The sequence below is a fragment of the Indicator indicator genome, chromosome 37 (assembly GCF_027791375.1).
Source record: "Indicator indicator isolate 239-I01 chromosome 37, UM_Iind_1.1, whole genome shotgun sequence".
NCBI lineage: Eukaryota > Metazoa > Chordata > Aves > Piciformes > Indicatoridae > Indicator > Indicator indicator.
This window is the reverse complement of record NC_072046.1, coordinates 2,104,616-2,123,680: the sequence shown is the minus strand read 5'-3', so window position 1 is coordinate 2,123,680 and position 19,065 is coordinate 2,104,616. Positions and strand designations below refer to the sequence as shown.

General features: G+C 51.2%; 1 protein-coding gene across 1 annotated transcript in view; it reads right to left on the bottom strand.

The window, feature by feature from the left end:
• The window catches only part of LOC128978530 (acid-sensing ion channel 2), a 718,961-nt gene extending 707,283 nt beyond the window's left edge, over positions 1–11,678 (bottom strand). Inside the window, exon 1 of the mRNA XM_054396471.1 lies at positions 11,115–11,678. Coding sequence (XP_054252446.1) covers positions 11,115–11,678 — 564 coding nt within the window. The remainder of the gene's footprint in view (positions 1–11,114) is intronic.
• Positions 11,679–19,065: the final 7,387 nt, after the last annotated feature.

Here is a 19,065-nt window from a genome sequence, read left to right as displayed (position 1 = left end):
GGATCTGAGCCCTTAAATTACCCTGCTCCCAGTACATCCAGTTAAGTCACCAGAGAACATTTACTTGGGTGTCCTGGGTTCTGCTGCTATGGACTCCTGCTGGAACATATCCAGAGAAGGGCCATGAGGATGAGCAGAGGGCTGGAGCTCCTCTCCTAAGAGGACAGATTGAGAGAGTTGGGGTTGTTCAGTCTGGAGAAGAGAAGGCTCTGAGGAGACATTCTTGTGGCCTTCCAGTATCTGAAGGAGGCTACAAGAAAGCTGGGGAGGGACTTTTTAGGGTGTCAGGCAGTGATAGGACTGAGGGGAATGGAACAAAACTAGAAATAAGGAGATTCAGGGGGTGTTAGGAAGAAATTCTTCCCCATGAGGGTGGTGAGAGACTGGCACAGGTTGCCCAGGGAGGTGGTGGAAGCCTCATCCCTGGAGGGTTTTGCAGCCAGGCTGGATGTGGCTGTGAGCAACTTGCTGTGGTGTGAGGTGTCCCTGCCCATGGCAGGGGGGTTGGAACTGGCTGAGCCTTGTGGTCCCTTCCAACCCTGACAATTCTCTGCTTTTATGACTCCTCTCTGGAAGGCTAACCATGTGCAGACAAAACCTCCTTTCATCTCCCTCACCCTGGTCCAACACACCTGCATTTTCCATTCCTCTTCCCTTCACGCTCCCTGACTTCACATTGAACCCTTTCTGCCACAGTCACAACCACAACAACAAACCATCAAAACAGTTCAGCTTGCCTTCAACTAATGGAATGTGCTTCAGTCGTGAATAGTCATGGCTGGATGGAAATTGTTTCTTGATGGGCCCTGAGCACTCTGGTGCCAGTCTGTTCAAATGCCTCTTGTACCTCCAAGGGGCAATTTTGGTTTGCTGGTGCTGGTCTCACAGATTAATGCATGGCAGATGGAGTCAGACACATCCACCTCATCTGGCACATTTTCCTTCCTAGCTTGTTGAGTTTGTCATCCCACAGAGGTCCAGAGGTCTCCTCATAGCTGTTTGCAGACCTGAAAATCTCTGTGAGCTTCTGGAGGACCATTCAGGTTCTGCTCACCCCTCAATGGAGCAAATGCTTTCAAGGCTCTTTTTTTTTCTTAACCTCTCAGCAGATGCAGGTGGCAAAATGGACTCTGATTTTGGCAACCTGAGAACGTAGCCACAGTTTAGGTTTGCCTCCCCCTGGAAGACCTGAATTGTAGTCCCCATTCCCCCCCCCAGCTCTCCCACAGCTGTGCTCATCTTGTAGCCAAGACAATTTTTCATGGATCTGTTTTTCCAAAGAGCTCTTCCTATGGAAAGCCACAAGAATCATGAATCATAGAATGGGTTGGGTAGGAAGGGACCTTTGAAAGTCATCTAGTCCAAGCCCTCTGCAGTCAGCAGGGACACCTGCAACTAGAGCAGGTTGCTCAGAGCTCCAACCAACCTCACCTGCAATGCTGCCAGCCATGGGGCAGCTCCAACCTTTGTGGGCAACCTGGGCCAGGCTCTCACAACCCTCAGTGTCAAACATTTCTCCCTTCTCTCCACTCTCAATCTCCCTCTTTCAGTTTCCAACCATTCCCCCTTGTCCTGTCCCAACAGACCCTGCTCAAAACTCCGTCCCCAGCTTTCTGCTGGGCCCTTGAAGAACTGAGAGGCCACCAGAAAGTCTCCCTGGAGCTCAGAAGGTCTCTAGGCTGCCCAAGCCCAACTCTCTCAGCCTGGCTTCCCAACAGAGGGCTTCCAACCTTCACATCATTGTTGTGGCCTCCTCTGGCCCTGCTTCAACAGGTCCACATCCTTTGTTGTTGTGGAGGGCTCAAGGGTCACATCAGCCCAGCAGGCAAAATACTTCATCTTTTGGGCACTGTAGAGAGTTGACACAGGTCTGGCAGCAACACATCCATCTGCCTCCCTGCCTGAGCCCACCTTAGCAAGGTATCTCAGCAAGGCATCACCTTTCCTTGCCCATCCCCTGACCTTGTGTGCCTCCCACCCCCACCCCCCGACAGCCAATTAACGCTGAATGCTGCTGCTGCATTCCGATGGTCGGGCTGGGGCTGGCTGGCACTCCGAGTACACAATCCCTTCACGACTGCTTTTGTGAAGGCGTGGGAGGGACTCCCAGACGCCAGGATTCTGCCAGAGGAGATGGAGATGCCTCAGATGACCTCCCTCCTGTCCCTGCTGCCGTGCAGCCGGCTGCGCTCCGCCGGCGCTGCGAGGCAGATTTTCTCAGTCAAGAGGAGCTGGGTGATGGATTTGAGGTTATTTTGCAGGGAATCTCCACTGCCTCCTTCTCAAGAGGTTGGGGATGGTTTCAGGAGATGGGAAAAGGCAGAGGCTTGCTCAGAGAAACTGTGATTTGCTCATTGTGGAAGTCAGAGCTGTGACTGCCTCGGATGCTCCGTGCAGACAGATTTGTCGACAGCTCTGCACTTCAGGACATTTTCTTTTCCTTAGGTCACTGATGCAAACTCAAACTTGTATGCAAGGCTCACAGAAGGCAAGGTAACTGTCTTCCAAAACTGGGTCTCACTTTTCATGCTCCCATTGAAGACTGACAGGGATTCAGAGCATGAAATAAATAACACATCCCAAAACCAGCTGGGCTGGATGCTAAACGAGTGGCAGATGCTCTCTATCAGCCCCTCTCCTTTCCCAAGGGGAAGAGAAAAGGAGCAAGGGATTGAGGTTTGTGGGTTGGAAAAGAAAACTAAGGCAGCTTTAATGAAATTAAGAACAATAAATTGGAATACAAATAGATAAAAACCAATAATTGAACCCTTGATGCTGTGGTAGAAGTCCCAGACTGGAGTCAGCAGCAGATGGGAAACAGATTCAGGAAATTAGGAATTGGCATCAAAACCAAAATGGACAGAGTCCTCCTTGGATGCTGGGCATTGAAGAAGAGGAAGAAGAAGAGAGCTGGCCTCTGGTGATGGCTCAGCTTTGTGGCAAATGATGTCCATGGGTTGGAATTCCTTGTTGGTCAGTTTAGGATCACCTCTTCTGTCCACTCCTCCCCATAGGTGCAGCTTTTTACCCTGCATCCCCATGCAGAACACATGATGGAGCAGTACCCTTGGTCTGCAGTCAGACCTTAGCAGGACCTCTCCCCATCAGTGTTCTCACTGCTAGAAGCAGTCCCTGGCTGTGCAAGCCTGCTCAGAACTTCAGGAGGTGCCATCAGCTGAGCAGAGACTGAGCAGGGAAGGCAAACCCCTGAAAAGAATCAGCTCTGCTCTAGTTCAAGCAGGGCACCAGTAAAAAGGGTTAAGACCCAGCAGGGACCACCTGCTTTTTATTAGAGAATCAGAAAGCAACCCAAGTTGGAAGGGGACCTCAAGAGGCCACCCAAGGCATGGAATCATAGAATTGTCAGGGTTGGAAGGGACCTCAAGGCTCAGCCAGTTCCAACCCCCCTGCCATGGGCAGGGACACCTCACACTACAGCAGGTTGCTCAGAGCCACATCCAGCCTGGCTGCAAAAACCTCCAGGGATGAGGCTTCCACCACCTCCCTGGGCAACCTGTGCCAGTCTCTCACCACCCTCATGGGGAAGAATTTCTTCCTAACATCCAATCTGAATCTCCCCACTTCTAGTTTTGCTCTATTCCCCCCAGTCTTATCACTCCTTGACACCCTAAAAAGTCCCTCCCCAGCTTTCTTGTAGCCCCTTTCAGATTCTGGAAGGCCACAAGAAGGTCTGCTCAGAGCCTTCTCTTCTCCAAACTGAATAGTGGTCAGACCTGGTTTCTCCTTTGAGTGAGAACTTTCTCCTGTCTCACTTTGTGCCTGCTGGGGTTTATTTTTGCTCATTTCCTGTCGTGGGGACGATGGATATTGAACTGCAGTGGTCAAGACCTTGCAAGGAGTGTCCAGGTTAAACCCACAGAGTGGCTTAGAGCAATCACAGCCTGCTTTTCCCAGGGCATGGCTGCACTTGGGCCAGGGAAGCACCAAGAATCTGCAGGAGGGAACATCTGTGAGGTCAGCTGTTATTTATGAGGAAGTCTCCAAGGGGCACTTGCCTGAAGAACAGAAGGTTAAGAGAAGCTGCAAACCAAGCTGGGTTTATTAATATATTTCTTGTCTTTCCTGGCCTTCTCTTACAGTTTTGGGCATGACTGGATTCCAGTCTGGTGCGTGCAGAAAGAGCACAAGTGCTTCTGAATGCTTCCCATGGTTTCACCCTTCATCCATTACAGACAGCAAGCTGTACCCAGGAGACCTCCATCTGAGGCCAGTTGTCAGGGAGATGCTTGGAGATGAAATGTGTTAGTCACAGAGAGCCACAGGCTAAGGAAACACCAGGACATGCTGACTGAAAGACATTTACCATCCCTGTTCTGTTTTTTACCACCTTGTCTCTCCACAGCTGTCTAGCACTTCAGTTCTCTGTGTCTCTCTAGGATAAAGGTTCTTCCTCCCTCCCCTCCCCATTTGACAAGCAGGAGAGCTGAGGAGCAAGAAGCCAGACTCAAGAGGTGTCTCCAATGCAAAGGAAAGCCTCCTGTAATTCCCAGGAGAATTCTGACAAGGCCTTTCAGCCCTCAAACATGTCCTTGCAACTCTAGTGACATCCTTCTCTTGCTCAGCATTTCTCCCTCACCTCCAGAGCAGAGTTTGCATTTTGCTACAGCTCCAGATGCTGGTTTGAGTGCAAATCCCTCAGCAGGTGGGGTATGGATGGGGAGACAGAAGAGCTCTCACTTGGCCTCCTGATGAGTAACTGATGAATGGGAATCACTTGGAAGACAAGAGTGGTTCTTGCTGTCCTTCAGACAATGTGGCCAGGTGCACAGTGTGAGCTGAGGCCATGGGCAAGGGGAGGCTGAGCCCACAGCTGGCTCTTACACACAGAAGTGCTTTGTCTTTCCTCCTCCAGGACCTTCCCTGTGCTGCATCTCCATTTGCACTCAAATCCCTCTGATCTCCAGCTGACTCAGGTACTTTGCTGTGCTCATTTCACAGGATCACAGAATCTCCTGGATTGGAAAAGACCTTTCAGGTCATCCAGTCCTATCATTAACCCAACACTGACAAGTCCTTGACTGAACCATATCCCTAAGCACCACGTCTACATGACTCTTACATGCCTCCAGGGGTGGGGATTTCACCACTGCCCTGGGCAGCCTTGTCCAGTGCCTGAGAATCCTTCCTCTGAAGAAATTCTTCCTCCATTCACACAATTTCAGGCCATTTCCTCTTGTCCTACCAGTTAATACTACAGAGAAAAGACCAACCCCCACCTCACTCCAGCCTCCTTTCAGGCAGTTATAGAGAGCAATGAGGTCTCTCCTCAGCCTCCTCTCCTCCAGGCTGAACACCCCCAGTTCCCTCAGCTGCTCCTCCCCAGCCCTGTTCTCCAGACTCTTCCCCAGCTTTGTTGCCCTTCTTTGCACACACTCCAGCCCCTCAATGTCCTTCTTGGAGTGAAATATCTCAGATCCTTAGATTATTTCCCATCTCAAACCCCAAATGAAGGAGAAGAGTGCATCTGGTCAAGCAACAGCTCAAACCAGAGCAGAGCACAGACCTTCAAAAAGGAAAGTAAGGAAGACTTTATCACCATGCTGCTCAGGTCTGGAGTCAGAACAGTGTCTCAGACATGGATCACCCACATTCCACATAAATGACCTCTGAATTTTCAGTCCTCTGGGAGTAGTTTCATGCACTGTGAATATTTTCAGTATTGAAATAGGGCTTGCCATGAGATCCCCACTTAGGTTCTGCAGCCATCCCTTCATTAGATTCTGACTCCAGCAACCATTCAAGACTTAGAAAAAGTTCATGAACAGATGTTCAACCCAACTGGCATCTTCCCATGAAACTTACTGGCATTCTGTAATAAATAGAGGAAATAAAAACCCCACCAGAAGTATAGGAAGCACAAACCCCACCAGAAACAGAGGAAATTAAAACCCCACCTGAAGTAAAGGAAATACAAACCCTACCAGAAATAAAGGAAACAGAAACCTCACCAGAAGTAAAGGGAACACAAACCCCACCAGAAAGAAAGGAAGCACAAACCCCATCAGAAAGAAATGAAGCACAAATCCTACCAGAAAGAAAGGGAACACAAACCCCACCAGAGAGAAAGGAAGCACAAACTCCACCAGAAAGAAACACAAAGCCCACCAGAAACAAAGGAAATAAACACCCCACCAGAAATTAGGGAAATAAAAAAACCCACCAGAAATTAGGGAAATTAAAAACCCACCAGAAGTAAAGGAAATGAAAACCCACCAGAAGTAAAGGAAATAAAAACCCCACCAGAAATTAAGGAAATAAAAACCCCACCAGAAGTAAAGGAAATAAAAACCCCACCAGAAAGAAAAGAAACACAAACCCCCAAACCAGCACCATGGGGGAAGCACTACCACACTCATTGGCCAACTGTTGCCCCTAATGGACTTAAAGGACAGAGAAATTTAGTCCAGAATAGTTCTGGGTAGCATGAGGGTCTGCATTTCTCCAGAGCATGATTTGCACACCAGCCAAAGACATGACCCAGGAGCAACCCCCTTGGTTTGAGACCCCCAGCTGAGACACCACCATCAGCAGCACGATCACCCTGCACTGCTTGGTCCATACACATGCAAAGGGAAGATGTTCAAGACTTGGTCTCTTTGTGGCAGAGCTGTTTGTGTCAAACACCCCACTGAACTGCAAATCTCCTGATGACATCCCAGATTCTGGAGTAGAAGTCCTGGTTTTCCAGGATAGTTGTTAAATAACGGGAGGTAATGTTTCATTCTGAATCCAACAGCCAATTCTGAATCAAGACCCTGATGCTTCCTTTTCTCTTTTTTCTTTCTTTTTTTTTTTTTTTTTCCTTGGGGAAAGTGGAAGTGCTGAGAGATGAGAATGGACAAAATAAAAAAAAAAAAAAAAAAGGCAAAAGCTATTTACTAAATAATGGCCCTAAGGGTACGCTGGAAAGGATGGGAGGCAAAAATATGCACTGAGAAAGAGAGACAGATTGACAGGACTGTGTGTCCCTAAATAGCAATATTCACATGAGATGCTCTCCATTATGCAGACTCTGTCTGTCAGCAAGAGTGTGGATTGAAAATAAATGAGTTATAGCCTTCCATTGGCCTGGCCACGAGAAACAAGCCAGCAGTGAAGGCACCACAGGCAGCAGCTAAGTTGTTGTTGCCTCTGACACGGGTTGGGTGTGCGTGGCAGCACACACTGCACATCCCACCTGGCAAATGACCTGAGTGGAAAGCATCCTCACACCCCAGAAGGTGCTCACACACCCATTGGCCTCATCTGAAGGTGGCTGGCAGGCCTTGGCTGCTGGGGCTGGTTTTCCCACAGCCCATGCCCCTGCTGCTCAAATCCAGGTGTCTACTCTTTCAGTCATCCTGCCTCTGTCCCATGGGCTGAAAGGCTTTCCACAGACATTTCTTCCCCCCACAGCCCCAAGCAGTTGCTGTGCCACACACAATAACCTCCTGCAAGGCTCTTGCTGCCACTGCTCACTTCATGCAATGCTGGAAGGGCAAAGGACCACCAGCCACAGCAGCAGGCCCAGGGAAGAGTCTTTGCTCCAGCACACCCACAGAGACAGCCAGAAAATCCCCACTGTGTGCCTAGGGCTGACGAGCCACAGCTTTACCACACTCAGCAGCAGTAAGGGAAGACCTTAATGTCATGTTGAGCAGCACGAGCACAGCTCCTCCAGAAAAATGCCATCTGCGAGGTCATTTTCAACCCAGTCCTGCTGGGAGGAGCGATGCAGGAAAGAAGGAAAGGATTTCCTTGGCTGCTGCTCTTATCAGGCTTCCCCCCTCCAAACACTGACAGGGAAGGGGTTTGCTAAAGCATGTTCTGCCAGTTTTCTATTCTTCACTGCTTTGCCTACAGCAGAGGTCTGCATTATCTTATCTGCTGCTCAGTGCATCCCAATGCCAGCTCAGGAACCAGCACCTATTCTGCTAAGACCTTGCTGTTCCCTCTGGATGTGTCTCTGCAGGAGAGCTTAGGGGACTTGCTCTTCTGAGCAGACCATAACGTGGGGAAAGGTTGTCAGAGAGGCACTAGGCATTATCCTGGGGAGAAGGAATAGAGAGTGTGAGGAAAGCAGAGCTCAAATCCTGTCAATAAAGCAGCAACAGAGCACTGAAACAGGGAAGTGGAGGAGGAAGGAGGATGAAGTCACGTTTTCAAAGTGCCAAGACACCGTTGTTGCAGCTTCTGCTTCAGCAAAAGCACCGTGGGGTGAATTCAGAGGGGACAACACCACACACAACACCCCCCCACACACCCCCTGCTCGTGCAAAGGGCTGACTGACCAGCTGGCACCCCTGCTCCTACTTCTTCAGCAATCTTTCATTGCAGGGGGAACTGCTTTGATGCAGCCTCCTGCTGCCAAACTCCTGCCTCCTCTGCTCCCAGATGCATGAATTTGGCAGGGGGGGGGGGGGGGGGGGGGAGGGAGCACAGAAAAGGAGCTGGATTTCTTCCCCACGATGATGCATCACAAAACCACTCTGGGATTGACACCCTCTGTTTCCTGAGAGGGAAGAAATCAATCAGGTTCCAGTGATGCTGCTTCTCCTCTTTCTTTTTCTCAAAATGTATTTTCTTTTTCCAGCTGGCACTGCAGCAGGATGGATGTGCTGTCAGGGAGCCTGTGTGCAGTTGCAACAGGTCGTTGGTGATTAAATGCAAAATTCATCCAGGACATGAGGTTCTGATTCAGCCCGGAGGCGGTTCAAAGACCTTTCCAGCATGCTCCCTGTGGAAAGACCTCCTCAGATTTCTTTTTGTTGCCTTTCATCTCTGATAGGTAAAGTCTGGAAGGAAAACAGGGTTGTTGTGTCCCTTTGGAGTGCTGCTCCCTGGGTATCCACAACTTGAGGGATTACCCAGAGTGAATCCCCTGCCTCTGTTGGCAAGGCAGAGCAGGCAGTGCTGGGTTTTTTCTGGATCATTTAGGAGCTGCTTCCCAGAGCAGACTGAAGTATTTCACTGCCCTGTTTCTGAATCTCTCCAGTACTTTGACAAGGACAAGCACTCTCAGTCCATAATATCCTGTTTCTGCCTGGCCTTAACTTGCTTTAGCAGAGCATGGATTTATTTGGCAGACAGGGCATGCTTAGTCTTTCTGGAAACTACTGTATCCTCTATGGAAAAATAAATACATAGATAAATAGATAGGGAGAGGGAGAGAGAGAGAGGTAGATAGATAGATAGATAGATAGATAGATAGATAGATAGATAGATAGATAGATAGATAGATAGATTGATGAATCCTTGTTTCAGAAGCAGATGCCTCCAAAAACTAAATGGCCAGGAAGATGTCACCCCACCATGTCCTGGGGAGCCTGCCAAGAGCTCCTGTCTCAGCTGAGAACAGGCTCTGCTGTTTTAAGCCCTGCAGATGTTTTGAACATGCTGTTTGCTGCTTGGCTTGGAGGCTTTTGCTCTAGGCTGGTGTTTAGTGCATTACTGGGAAGCCCATGGGCAGAATTCCTCCCTCTCTATGGTTAGGGAAGGTCGGTCTGTCCTGTTGAAATCTGTCCCCACTCCCCAAGTCTTCTGTCCCTGGACTTCTGAATCTGTTTCCCCTCTCCTACCCCATTTTCCAGCCTCAGTCACACATGGCTTTTCTTTAGCAAGCTCTTCTCCCAGCGACTTTCTTGATACCTTCCCACGACTCGCATGAGTCAACCTCTGCTCAGATCTGCCCAGGGAGCAGAAGCAAAGCAGCAGTTTGCCTGGATATGCAGTCTGAAACGGGCAAGGCATCAGGGTTATGCACAGGCAATAACTGAGGCATAAAATTATATGTTCCTGCTCAGATGTTTAAAGAGGGCACGCTGTAGGTGATGGCAATGACTTTTGAGTCAGTCGGACTCATTTGCTGGGAGATCCACAAGCAGCAGTGACAGAAAATATCCCCTGCCCCTAAAACCAGACAGAGATCTTGCTGACAAACCAGATCATCACAAACCCTGCTCTGGCACCTGCCTGTCTGCAGGACATAGAGCAGGGAGCAGGACAAGCAACAGACAAACACTCATCTGAAAGCTGCAGCGTTGCTGGCTCCAGGGTTCCCGACCCCCCTGGCCAGCCCCATTGGCACACAGGGACTGGCCAGCATGGCCTGAGAGCAAAGTACAACTCAGCCCAGTCCCCAGCCTGCTCATCCACATCTCTGCCAGGATACAACTCAAACCACCAGCCTGGGGGGAGCAGACCCCTCAGCAGCCCTTTGCCCAGCCCAGCCCTTTCACCTGCCCCAGCAGCAAGTGGTGGGACATCACTTCTTCCAGTCAACCTACTTTTTGTTTTTATTTTAAGCTGATGCTTTTTGCCAGCCAAACTACCCAGGCCAGCCCGTGCTGCCATCAGGGTGTCATCCAGAAGCTGTAAAACTGAGCAACGTCTGCTTCCTTCAGGATCCTCAGGCTACCCAGCTCACTCCACCTCCCCACCAGCCTGAGAGCAGACAGGATCAGAGCAGAGCCCAAATTTCTTTTCCTCTTCTTCTTTTTCTCCCCTCTCTTCTCTTTAACACATCACCAGGAAGGTAGTGAGCTGCTGCCCACTGCCCACACCACACAACAAAGTCGGATTTACGAGACATGACCACCAGAAACAAGCAGAAAATTTTCCCTTTCCATGATTTCAGCAAAGCTAAAAACCACCCAGAGAAATCCAGCTGGCTAATGGACATCACTCAGACTATCCCCAAACATCTGCCTCTCTTGCTGGCCTCTTTCCAGCCCTCTCCACTTTCTTCAGCAGGCTGACATCCACTGCCCGTAGCAAGACACCCCCACCAAGCCCCCTCTGATGCTCAGCAGGACCCGTCTGACACCTTGGCCTGACACCAAACAACCACCTGGATGCTGTGGGCCTTATGCAGGACAGAGGCTGGACCTGCTGCAAGCCCTTGGAAGGGCTGGACCCACATAAATCCCCCATTAGGACTGCATCAAACAAACTTCAGCTCAACAGGCTGCCTTCTCCTCCTCTGCCAGAGCCCAACAGACACCATTCACTCACCACAGCATGGCCAGGGACCTCCAGTCCTGCCCTGGCCCTGCACCACTACCGCAGTCCACACACCCAAAGAAGAGGAAAGCAGAGTGCCTGCTGATACTCACAGTTTTGAAGTCCTCATGGTTGCACTCTTGGCCTTTGAACTTGCAGTACAGCATCATATCCTTCAGGTCATGGCCAACCCTCGCCAAGAACTCCTGCATGTTGAAAACTTTGGGTTTGTACTGCTTAAAGTTGGCCTTCTCCTGGAGGATAGCCAAGACGGCTGGGTCGGCCAGGTGAGGGTTGGGGATCTGCAGGTTGACATCCAGCAGAGCCAGGAGCTCCCCGGCGTGGTACAGGTCGTTGGTGGTGAGCCGGGAGAAGCGAAACTCGTTGAGGTTACAGATGGTGACAGCAGGGAAGACCAAGCTGTTGGCCACCACCTCGTCCACTTTGGTCACGTGCTGGTAGGAGAAGTAGAAAGCCACCCGGTCGGAGCTCTCCACCAGGAGGAGACCCAGGGAGCCCACAAAGGCCAAGGTCCAGAGCAGGCGCCGGATGGTCACCGGTCCGTAGACGAAGACGTGGCGGATCCCGTGGAGCGTGGAGGTGTTGGCAAAGATCTGGATGCTGGAAGGCTGCAGGCTGCCCATGCTGCCCTCGCTGGTGCTGTCCTTCAGATCCATCAGGGGAGAGTTACTTAAATCCTGGCACCGCTTTTTTGTTCTTTTTTTTTTTTTTTTTTTTTTTTTTTTTTTTTCCGGGTCAGTCTGTAGCTGCAGCTGGGAGCCGGCTCTCTCCCCTCCCCTCTGGAAAGTAATTAACCCCTTGGAGAGGCAGGAGAGAGAAGGAGGATCTCAGGCCAGCTGCCGCCAGTTTCTCCCACGAGCTTCGCAGCAGCTTCCTAGGAGGAAATATTTATCTCCAATCCATTCAAACTCTGGCTCTTGATTTTCCTCGGCGCGGTAGGAAAGGGCTGGTTTTATTTAGGGAGACACCAAGGTGATGTGGACGAGCTGTGGGTGGGCAGGGGAGGCTGAGCCAATGGAGAGGAGGTCCTCCCCCTACCCGGGCACACATGCACACACACGCGTCCAACGGGATGCCATGGAGCCGGCGAGCCAGCTTAAAACGAGTGCAGGCAGCTCGCAGCCTGCTTAGCAGTGCAGAAAGCCCAGGGCTGCTGCCGGCTTGCAGAGCAAAGAGGCTTTCAGCCCCAGCCGGTGCTCCAAGGATGGGAGCTGCTGGATTCAGGCATCTCTCTCGTCCTCCTCCACCCCCCTCCATTTTGGGCGCTGAAGAATTGCCACCCCCAAAACTCCCCCTTTGTGCTGCTGGTGTTGTTTCTGAGGGGGCTTCTCTCGGGGGAAGGTGGGCAGTTCGTTCGGCAGGGGAAGTGCAAGAGGAAAAGGGGGAAGGAAAGGCTTAAAAATAAAGAAAAAATATAAAAGACGCCGAGGGGCTCTGTGTGTGTGTGTGTGTGTGTGTGTGTGTGTGTGTGTGTGTGTGTGTGTGTGTAAACTGCTGCTGAGCTCCATGCACGCACACAGAGGCAGACAGAGCAGGGCAGAAGGCAGCAGCATGAAGCCTTCCCTCCTGGTACACTACCTCGGAGCACAAAACCAGACAGGGCAGGACTCGGTGGGGTCCAGGCAGCAGGAGGAGAGGAGCTGCAGCATCCTTCATCCCTTCTCTCCCTGTCTCAGAGCTTCCCTTCACTCCACGACTCTCGCCGAGGGGGAAGGAGCCGTGAGTCATGCATCGATCCAGAGCCCCGCGGCTGGGTGGGAGCCTGGGGAGGGCAGAGAGAGGGGGCTGCCATCAGAGACCTCCAGCTCCTGCCTCGGGGGGAGTCTGTAGCAGCCATGCCTCGCTGGCGTTCCTTGTGGGGGAAGGGGGGAGGACATCTTAGCCAAACCCAATGCACCCCAGGCTGAAGACTCTGGAAGACTTTAAGCCAGCAGGATCTCCAGATGTTTTGTTTGCTGCTGAAAGGCAGCTGTGATGGATGTGTTTGGGGAAGAAGCTCCTAGATACGCATTCAGCCACGAGGTTTGGAAGGAGGAGGTGCGAGGGAGATGGTTTCCTACCCAAGAGATGCTGCAAAAATCCTGTCATGATGCCTCCATACATGAGAACATCCTTGGTGCACACTGCAGCAGGTGGGAATGAGTGGGGTTCAGCCTGGAGATGAAAGGTGCTGGAGTGTGAGCAGGCTCTGGGGCAGCTCCCCTCCGATTCACCTGGCATTGGAACAGGCTGCCCAAGGGAGGTGGTGGAGTCCCCATCCCTGGAGGTGGTCAACAAACCTGTGGCCATGGCACTTGGGGACATGGTTTAATGGCCGTGGTGGTGTTGGGTTGTTGGTTGGACTCAATGACCTTAGAGGTCTTTTCCAACCCAAATGATTCTATGATCCTGTGATAGCATGATCTCAGTGCAGAGCAGTACCTTTGCCTGATTTTGTTCAGATCCAGAAGTGAAAACCATTTTTTGCTTCTGTACAGCACCCGGCACCACAGCAGGGGAGGGTCCCAGGGGCCATGGCAGCACCTAGGAGGTGACTTTTCCCATCTTGGATGAGGTGGAAGCAGAGGGTCAAAGCAGAAACAGAGCCTGTCACAGTCTGCAGTCTGATGGCCAGAGACTTCCAGCCATCTGTGAAGTTACCTCAACGACAAACCCAAAGATTGTCTGGGACAAAGTGAGTCCAGTTTTTGTGTTTATAGCCCCAAGTGCTGTTATCATCAGAGCAGACCCTGAAAGAGCCTTTGCACTCTGCACTCTTTGGCCCCTTCAGCTCTTCAGGCTCTTCAGCTTTTCAGGTGCTACACCTCCACTGATGGACCCGTGAATCCCTTGTCCCCTGACCACCTGAGCCACCCCAGCCACTCTATGATGATCTTCACCCAGAGATAAGATAGTTTCAGCTGTTGCTACCTCCAAAGCCACTTTTGGCCCTGGGAGCCAAATGCAAGCCCAGCTGTGGCATCTCCCAGCACAGACTGTCCTGTGGGAGCATCTCTCAGGCTGAGCTGCTCCTCCCTAGTGCTGTATGGCAGCCCTGGGCTACTGCCTCCATTTCACACCAGGGAAACTGAGGCAGGCAGAAGACAACAGACTGATTCCTGTGCAGCCTGGTCTAGGTGTACCTGTCTTAGCAGGGGGTGGGACTAGATGATCTCCAGAGCTTCCTTCTCACCCTCACCACTCTGGGATTCTGGCATTGTGTGACTCTTCAGCAGTCACCCAGGAATCTTGCAACATAGCCATGAGAGGAATTTCCTGGTAGGTCTTTCAGTGTCCCAGGTTGCTGCCCTAAAGGTGAACCTTCCTTCCATAGCCAGAAGGCTCCAGGATTCTCTCCAGATCATGGCTAGCCAAGGTGCATAGGGAGCAGGAGGTGCCAGCAGAGGCTGGTTTCTTCTTTGTACAAATCCACATCAGCCCTAAAAAGCAAAATCTGGTCCCTCCTCCTGCGTCTCTGCTGGTGACTGAAAGCCAGACTCTCGGAGCAAGCCCACTTGTGGCTAAACAGAGCTGTGCCTCTTCATTAATAAGCAGAAATTCAGCCAAGGTCAGCCCATAAAACCTCCTGCATCTTGCCATACCCTTTCCAGGAGGGGTGGAGAAGGCAGTGTTGAGTAGATCCAAGCAATGTGTGAGCCAGAATTAAAGCAGCTAAGGAGAGTGGGCACAACACCCTTGTTCCTGGGCTCCAGACCTTGCTCACTGTCTACACTTGTGCTCACCATCTCCCCATGGCCAAAGACAAGACTGTTCCCTCCCTAAACATTTCCTGGCAGGAATGGGCTCTCTTTCCCACCCATGACCAAGCCATCTGCAAATCTCCCTCCTCTCCCCACCATCTGCATGATTTGCCTTGGTGCTTTGGTGTGTTCAGTTGTTCCCCATGCACTCCTGGGCTCTGTAATTCCCACCATAAACCATCTGCTGCTTTTGTTATTCAACTCTGCAGAGTGCTCTGGCTGCAGTCTGGAGGAATGATCACCATGCCCAGCACCAGGCCCAGCACCATGCCCAGCACTGGCACAATCTCACCAGGCTTCACTCCACTGCTTATGGGGTTGGAGACAAATCAGGATGGACAAATGCTCTCCAGCAAGTGCCTGTGGCTCAGGTTGTGCCCAGGAGTGTTGTTGGCCAACATGTCCTGAGAGTGGAGGAAAACAGCTCTGGTTGTGCCTGGGGATGACACCAGCAAGAATGGAGGAGATGGGATGTGAGGGATGGAGAGAGGTGGAGGATGGTGAGGGATGGAGAGGGGCACCTCGCATGAACCACATAATTGACCTCTCTGCAGGTGGGTGACCATGGGAGGGGCAAAGCAGCCTGGGAATTCCCAGAAAAGCCTCTGAGATGGCTAAGGAGACCTGCACTCCCCTTCCTTGGGTCACACAGCACTGGGAATTGCATCTCTGAGGGGGCAAAGTAGCTGCTTTGGGAGCTTGTAGCCCAGCCTCAGCCTCTGAGTATCCCTCACAGACCTTGCTGCTTCAGATCTCCCTCAGGACCAAGGACAGAGGAGCCAGACAGGCCCAGAAGTCCTGTCCCTCAGGAAACGCCCCCGTTTACGCCCCCCCTTACGGGGATGGAGCAGTGGAGGAGGGCAGCAGGGCCAGGGCGGCTGAGGAGCACCGGGAGCAGAGCCGGAGTCCTCTCTCGGTTACACAGCCTGTGCCTGCCCTCTTGTGTCTCAAGCCCATGTTGCACCTCTCAGGGTTGGGATGCAGCCCTAAAACACGAGGAAAATGAGTTTATTCGGGGAAGGAGAAGAGATGAAGAGGAGTCCCTCCCCCTGTGTGTACCTCTCTACATCCACAGCCCCACCAGAGCCCTCACACAAGCATGTCCCAGGCAAAGCTGCTTTAGCAGGGGGTTTGGGCTAGAAGGGACCCACAGGTCTCTTCCAATCACCACCACTCTGTGATTCTGTGTAGGGTTTGCAGTGGGAAAGCCAGGAGTGGCCTGACAGGCAGAACACTGAGCTGTTTTCAAGACAAAAGGTGATTTTTCTTTTGCCCCCCTCTGTGGTTCAGCACATGGTCTAAACCACCCTGGTCCACACCACCCTGGTCCACACCTCCTTGGTCCACAGCCCTCTCCCTAGCCCTGGAAATTGCTGTGTTTGCTGCCAATTTGTTTTTTTAACCTTTCCCTCTGGGACTGATTAGGAGAAGAAAGAAAAGAAGGAAAGAAAAAGCAATGATGGCTGCAGACCTGGAGAGGTTCACCACCCTTGGCCCAGCAGGAGATCATTAGTGTCGTTGCACTGAGCACCAGGAAAAGGTCCCCACTGGTGTCCCACTCTGGTTTGGGTTTCACAGCACCTCCATGCAATAAAGAAGGACAAGTGGCACTTGAAGCACTTGGCCCATGATGATGACCCCTTTGAAAAGAACCACATGGAATGCCAGGTTGGAAGGGACCCCAAGGACCATCTGGTCCAACCTTTCTAGGTGCTGGTGTAGTTGAAATGAGCTGGCCCAGCTCCCTGTCAAGCTGAGTCTTAAAACTGTCCAGTGCAGAGGAATCCACCAGTTCCCTTGGGAGACAATCCCAATGTCTGCTTGTTCTCATGGTGACAAGTTTCGTCCTGGAGTCCACTGGGAATCTCCCCAGCAGCACTTTGTCCCCATCACTCCTTGTCTTTGCCATGGGACTCCTTGTCAAAAGGGAGTCTCTCAAAAGGAAGAGCTTTGCTCAAGCTCTCAAGGTGTCCCTGCATTTCACAGCCTTTCCCTGACCTATTTGGACCTTCTCATCCCCGGACTGCTTACTCCCAGCATCTTCAAACTGTTGGGGGCCCAGAGCTCCAGTTAGCTGAGAGAGCTTGGCTGCCTCAATGGGTTCCCATTCCAAATGGGAATATAATGCTGAATGCCAATGTTTCCCATGCAATTAAAACCTATCCCTTCCAAAGTAGCTTTGGCTCCATTAAATGACTTTTTTAAAAAAAAAAATATATATATATATAATTGATACTTTAATTGGATTTCAATGTATGTAATAAGATGAATGGATTTACAATGGTAGAGAAATGAAAGCAATTAAAGTAATTAAAGAGAGGGGGGTGGGGAAGAAGACTTCTTGAAAGAAAACTAAAAATACTCACATTAGGAAAGGTTTAAAGGCATCATGGAATCCCAGCCCCCCCAGCATGTTTGGGGGATTGGAAGGGGCCTCTGGAGATCACCCAATCCAACCCCCCTGCTAAAGCAGGGCACCCACAGCAGCTTGACAGAGTTGAAGCAACATCTTCCAAGGGAAGGACTCTTTTTCAGGGGCCTACAAGAAAGCTGGGGAGGGGCTTGTAGAGATAGGACAAGAGGCAATGGAAATGAGATTGAGACTGGAGATGAGGAAGAAATTCTTTAGAGTGAGGGTGGGGAGACACAGGAAGTAGTTGCCCAAGGAGGTTCTGGATGTCCCCTCCCTGGAGGTGTTCAAGGCCAGGCTGGATGAGGGCTTGAGCAAGCTGGGCTGGGGGGAGGTGTCCCTGTCCAGGGCAAGGGGATTGGAACTGGATGACCTTTAAGGTCCTTTCCAACCCAACCCAACTGGGTTCAGTTTTGGGGCACTCACTATAAGAAGGACATTGAGGTGCTGGAGCAGGCAGGGCAACAAAGCTGGGGAAGGGTCTGGAGAATAGGACTGGGGAGGAGAAGCTGAGGGAGCTGGGAGTGTTTAGTGTGGAAGAAGAGGAGGCTGAGGGGAGACCTCATTGCCCTCTACCACTCCCTGAAAGAAGGTTGGAGTAAAGTAGGGGTTGGCCTCTTCTCCCTAGTAACAAGTGATAGGAGAGGGAATGGCCTGAAACTGTGCCAGGGGAGGGTTAGGTTGGAGATTAGGAAAAAATGTCCTTGCTGCAAGAGTGGTCAGGGACTGGAACAGGCTGCCCAGGGAGGTGGTGGAGTCCCCATCCCTGGAGGTGTTCAGGAAACCTGTTGCCATGGCACTTGGGGATGTGGTTTAATGGCCATGGTGGTGTTGGGTTGATGGTTGGGCTGGATGATCTCAGAGGTCTTTTCCAGCCTTAATGACTCCATGATTCTCTGGTAACCTTTTCCTTCAGCCCTTCCCCATCTAAACAGCTCTGGAAGCTGCCCTTGTTCTCCTTTAAGCTTTACACATTTTATTGTGACTGATCTGTGTTGGTTGTGCCTAATGCTCTTGTTCCTCAGGAAGTCTGCAAAAGTATTTTGAATTACTGATGAATAATTCAAATTCAGGGCCCATTCCAGGGCCTTGTTTCTGGATATTGCCAGGCATTTATTCTTGTCAGCACATGAAACAAGCAGGGGAAATTCACTGAAATATCTCCTTTTTTTTTTCCTTCCCATTCTTTTGCCCAAAAATGTCTTCATTAACTTTGCTTTCTTTTCAGGTTCTCCTTCAGTGCCAGCTCCTCACTGAAAGTCTCCAAAGGCAGCAGTTTTCATGGGATTCCAGTCTGCAGAATAATTAAGAGAAAACATCCTCCAAATTAAGAAGTCATCCTTCCATTGCCATGGCAACCCTGATTGTCCTTCCTCAAGAGGCTGAGCTGAGGAAACAAGGCAGAAAAAAAAACAACCCCAGAACCCCAATCTAACAGGTAATTGCTACCCTGCTGCCAAAGGAGCAGAGCTGGGAGGTGAGGTGAGAGACAATGCTCACTGCTCCCCAGCAGGGAGCTCTCTCTGCCATTTCCATTCGAGCTCACTGTGGTGTTTCTTTTCACTTTCACAAGCAAGGAGTAAAAACTTGGTGGCAAGGATCTGCTTCAGGATGAGCTGAGCTGAGGTCCTCCAGGTTGAGCTGACCCAATCCCCAGTGACTGAAGAGGGAGCAGAGTCACCCAGCACAGGGCAATGGAGCTGGGGAAGGGTCTGGAGAAAAGTCTGGTGAGGAGCAGCTGAGGGAGCTGGGGATGTTCAGTCTGGAGAAGAGGAGGCTGAGGGAGACCTCATTGCTCTGAGTTCCCTGAGAGGAGGCTGCAGTGAGGTGGAGGTTGGTCTCTTCTCTCTAATCTCAGGTGATAGGACTGGAAATGGCCTGAAATTGTGTTAG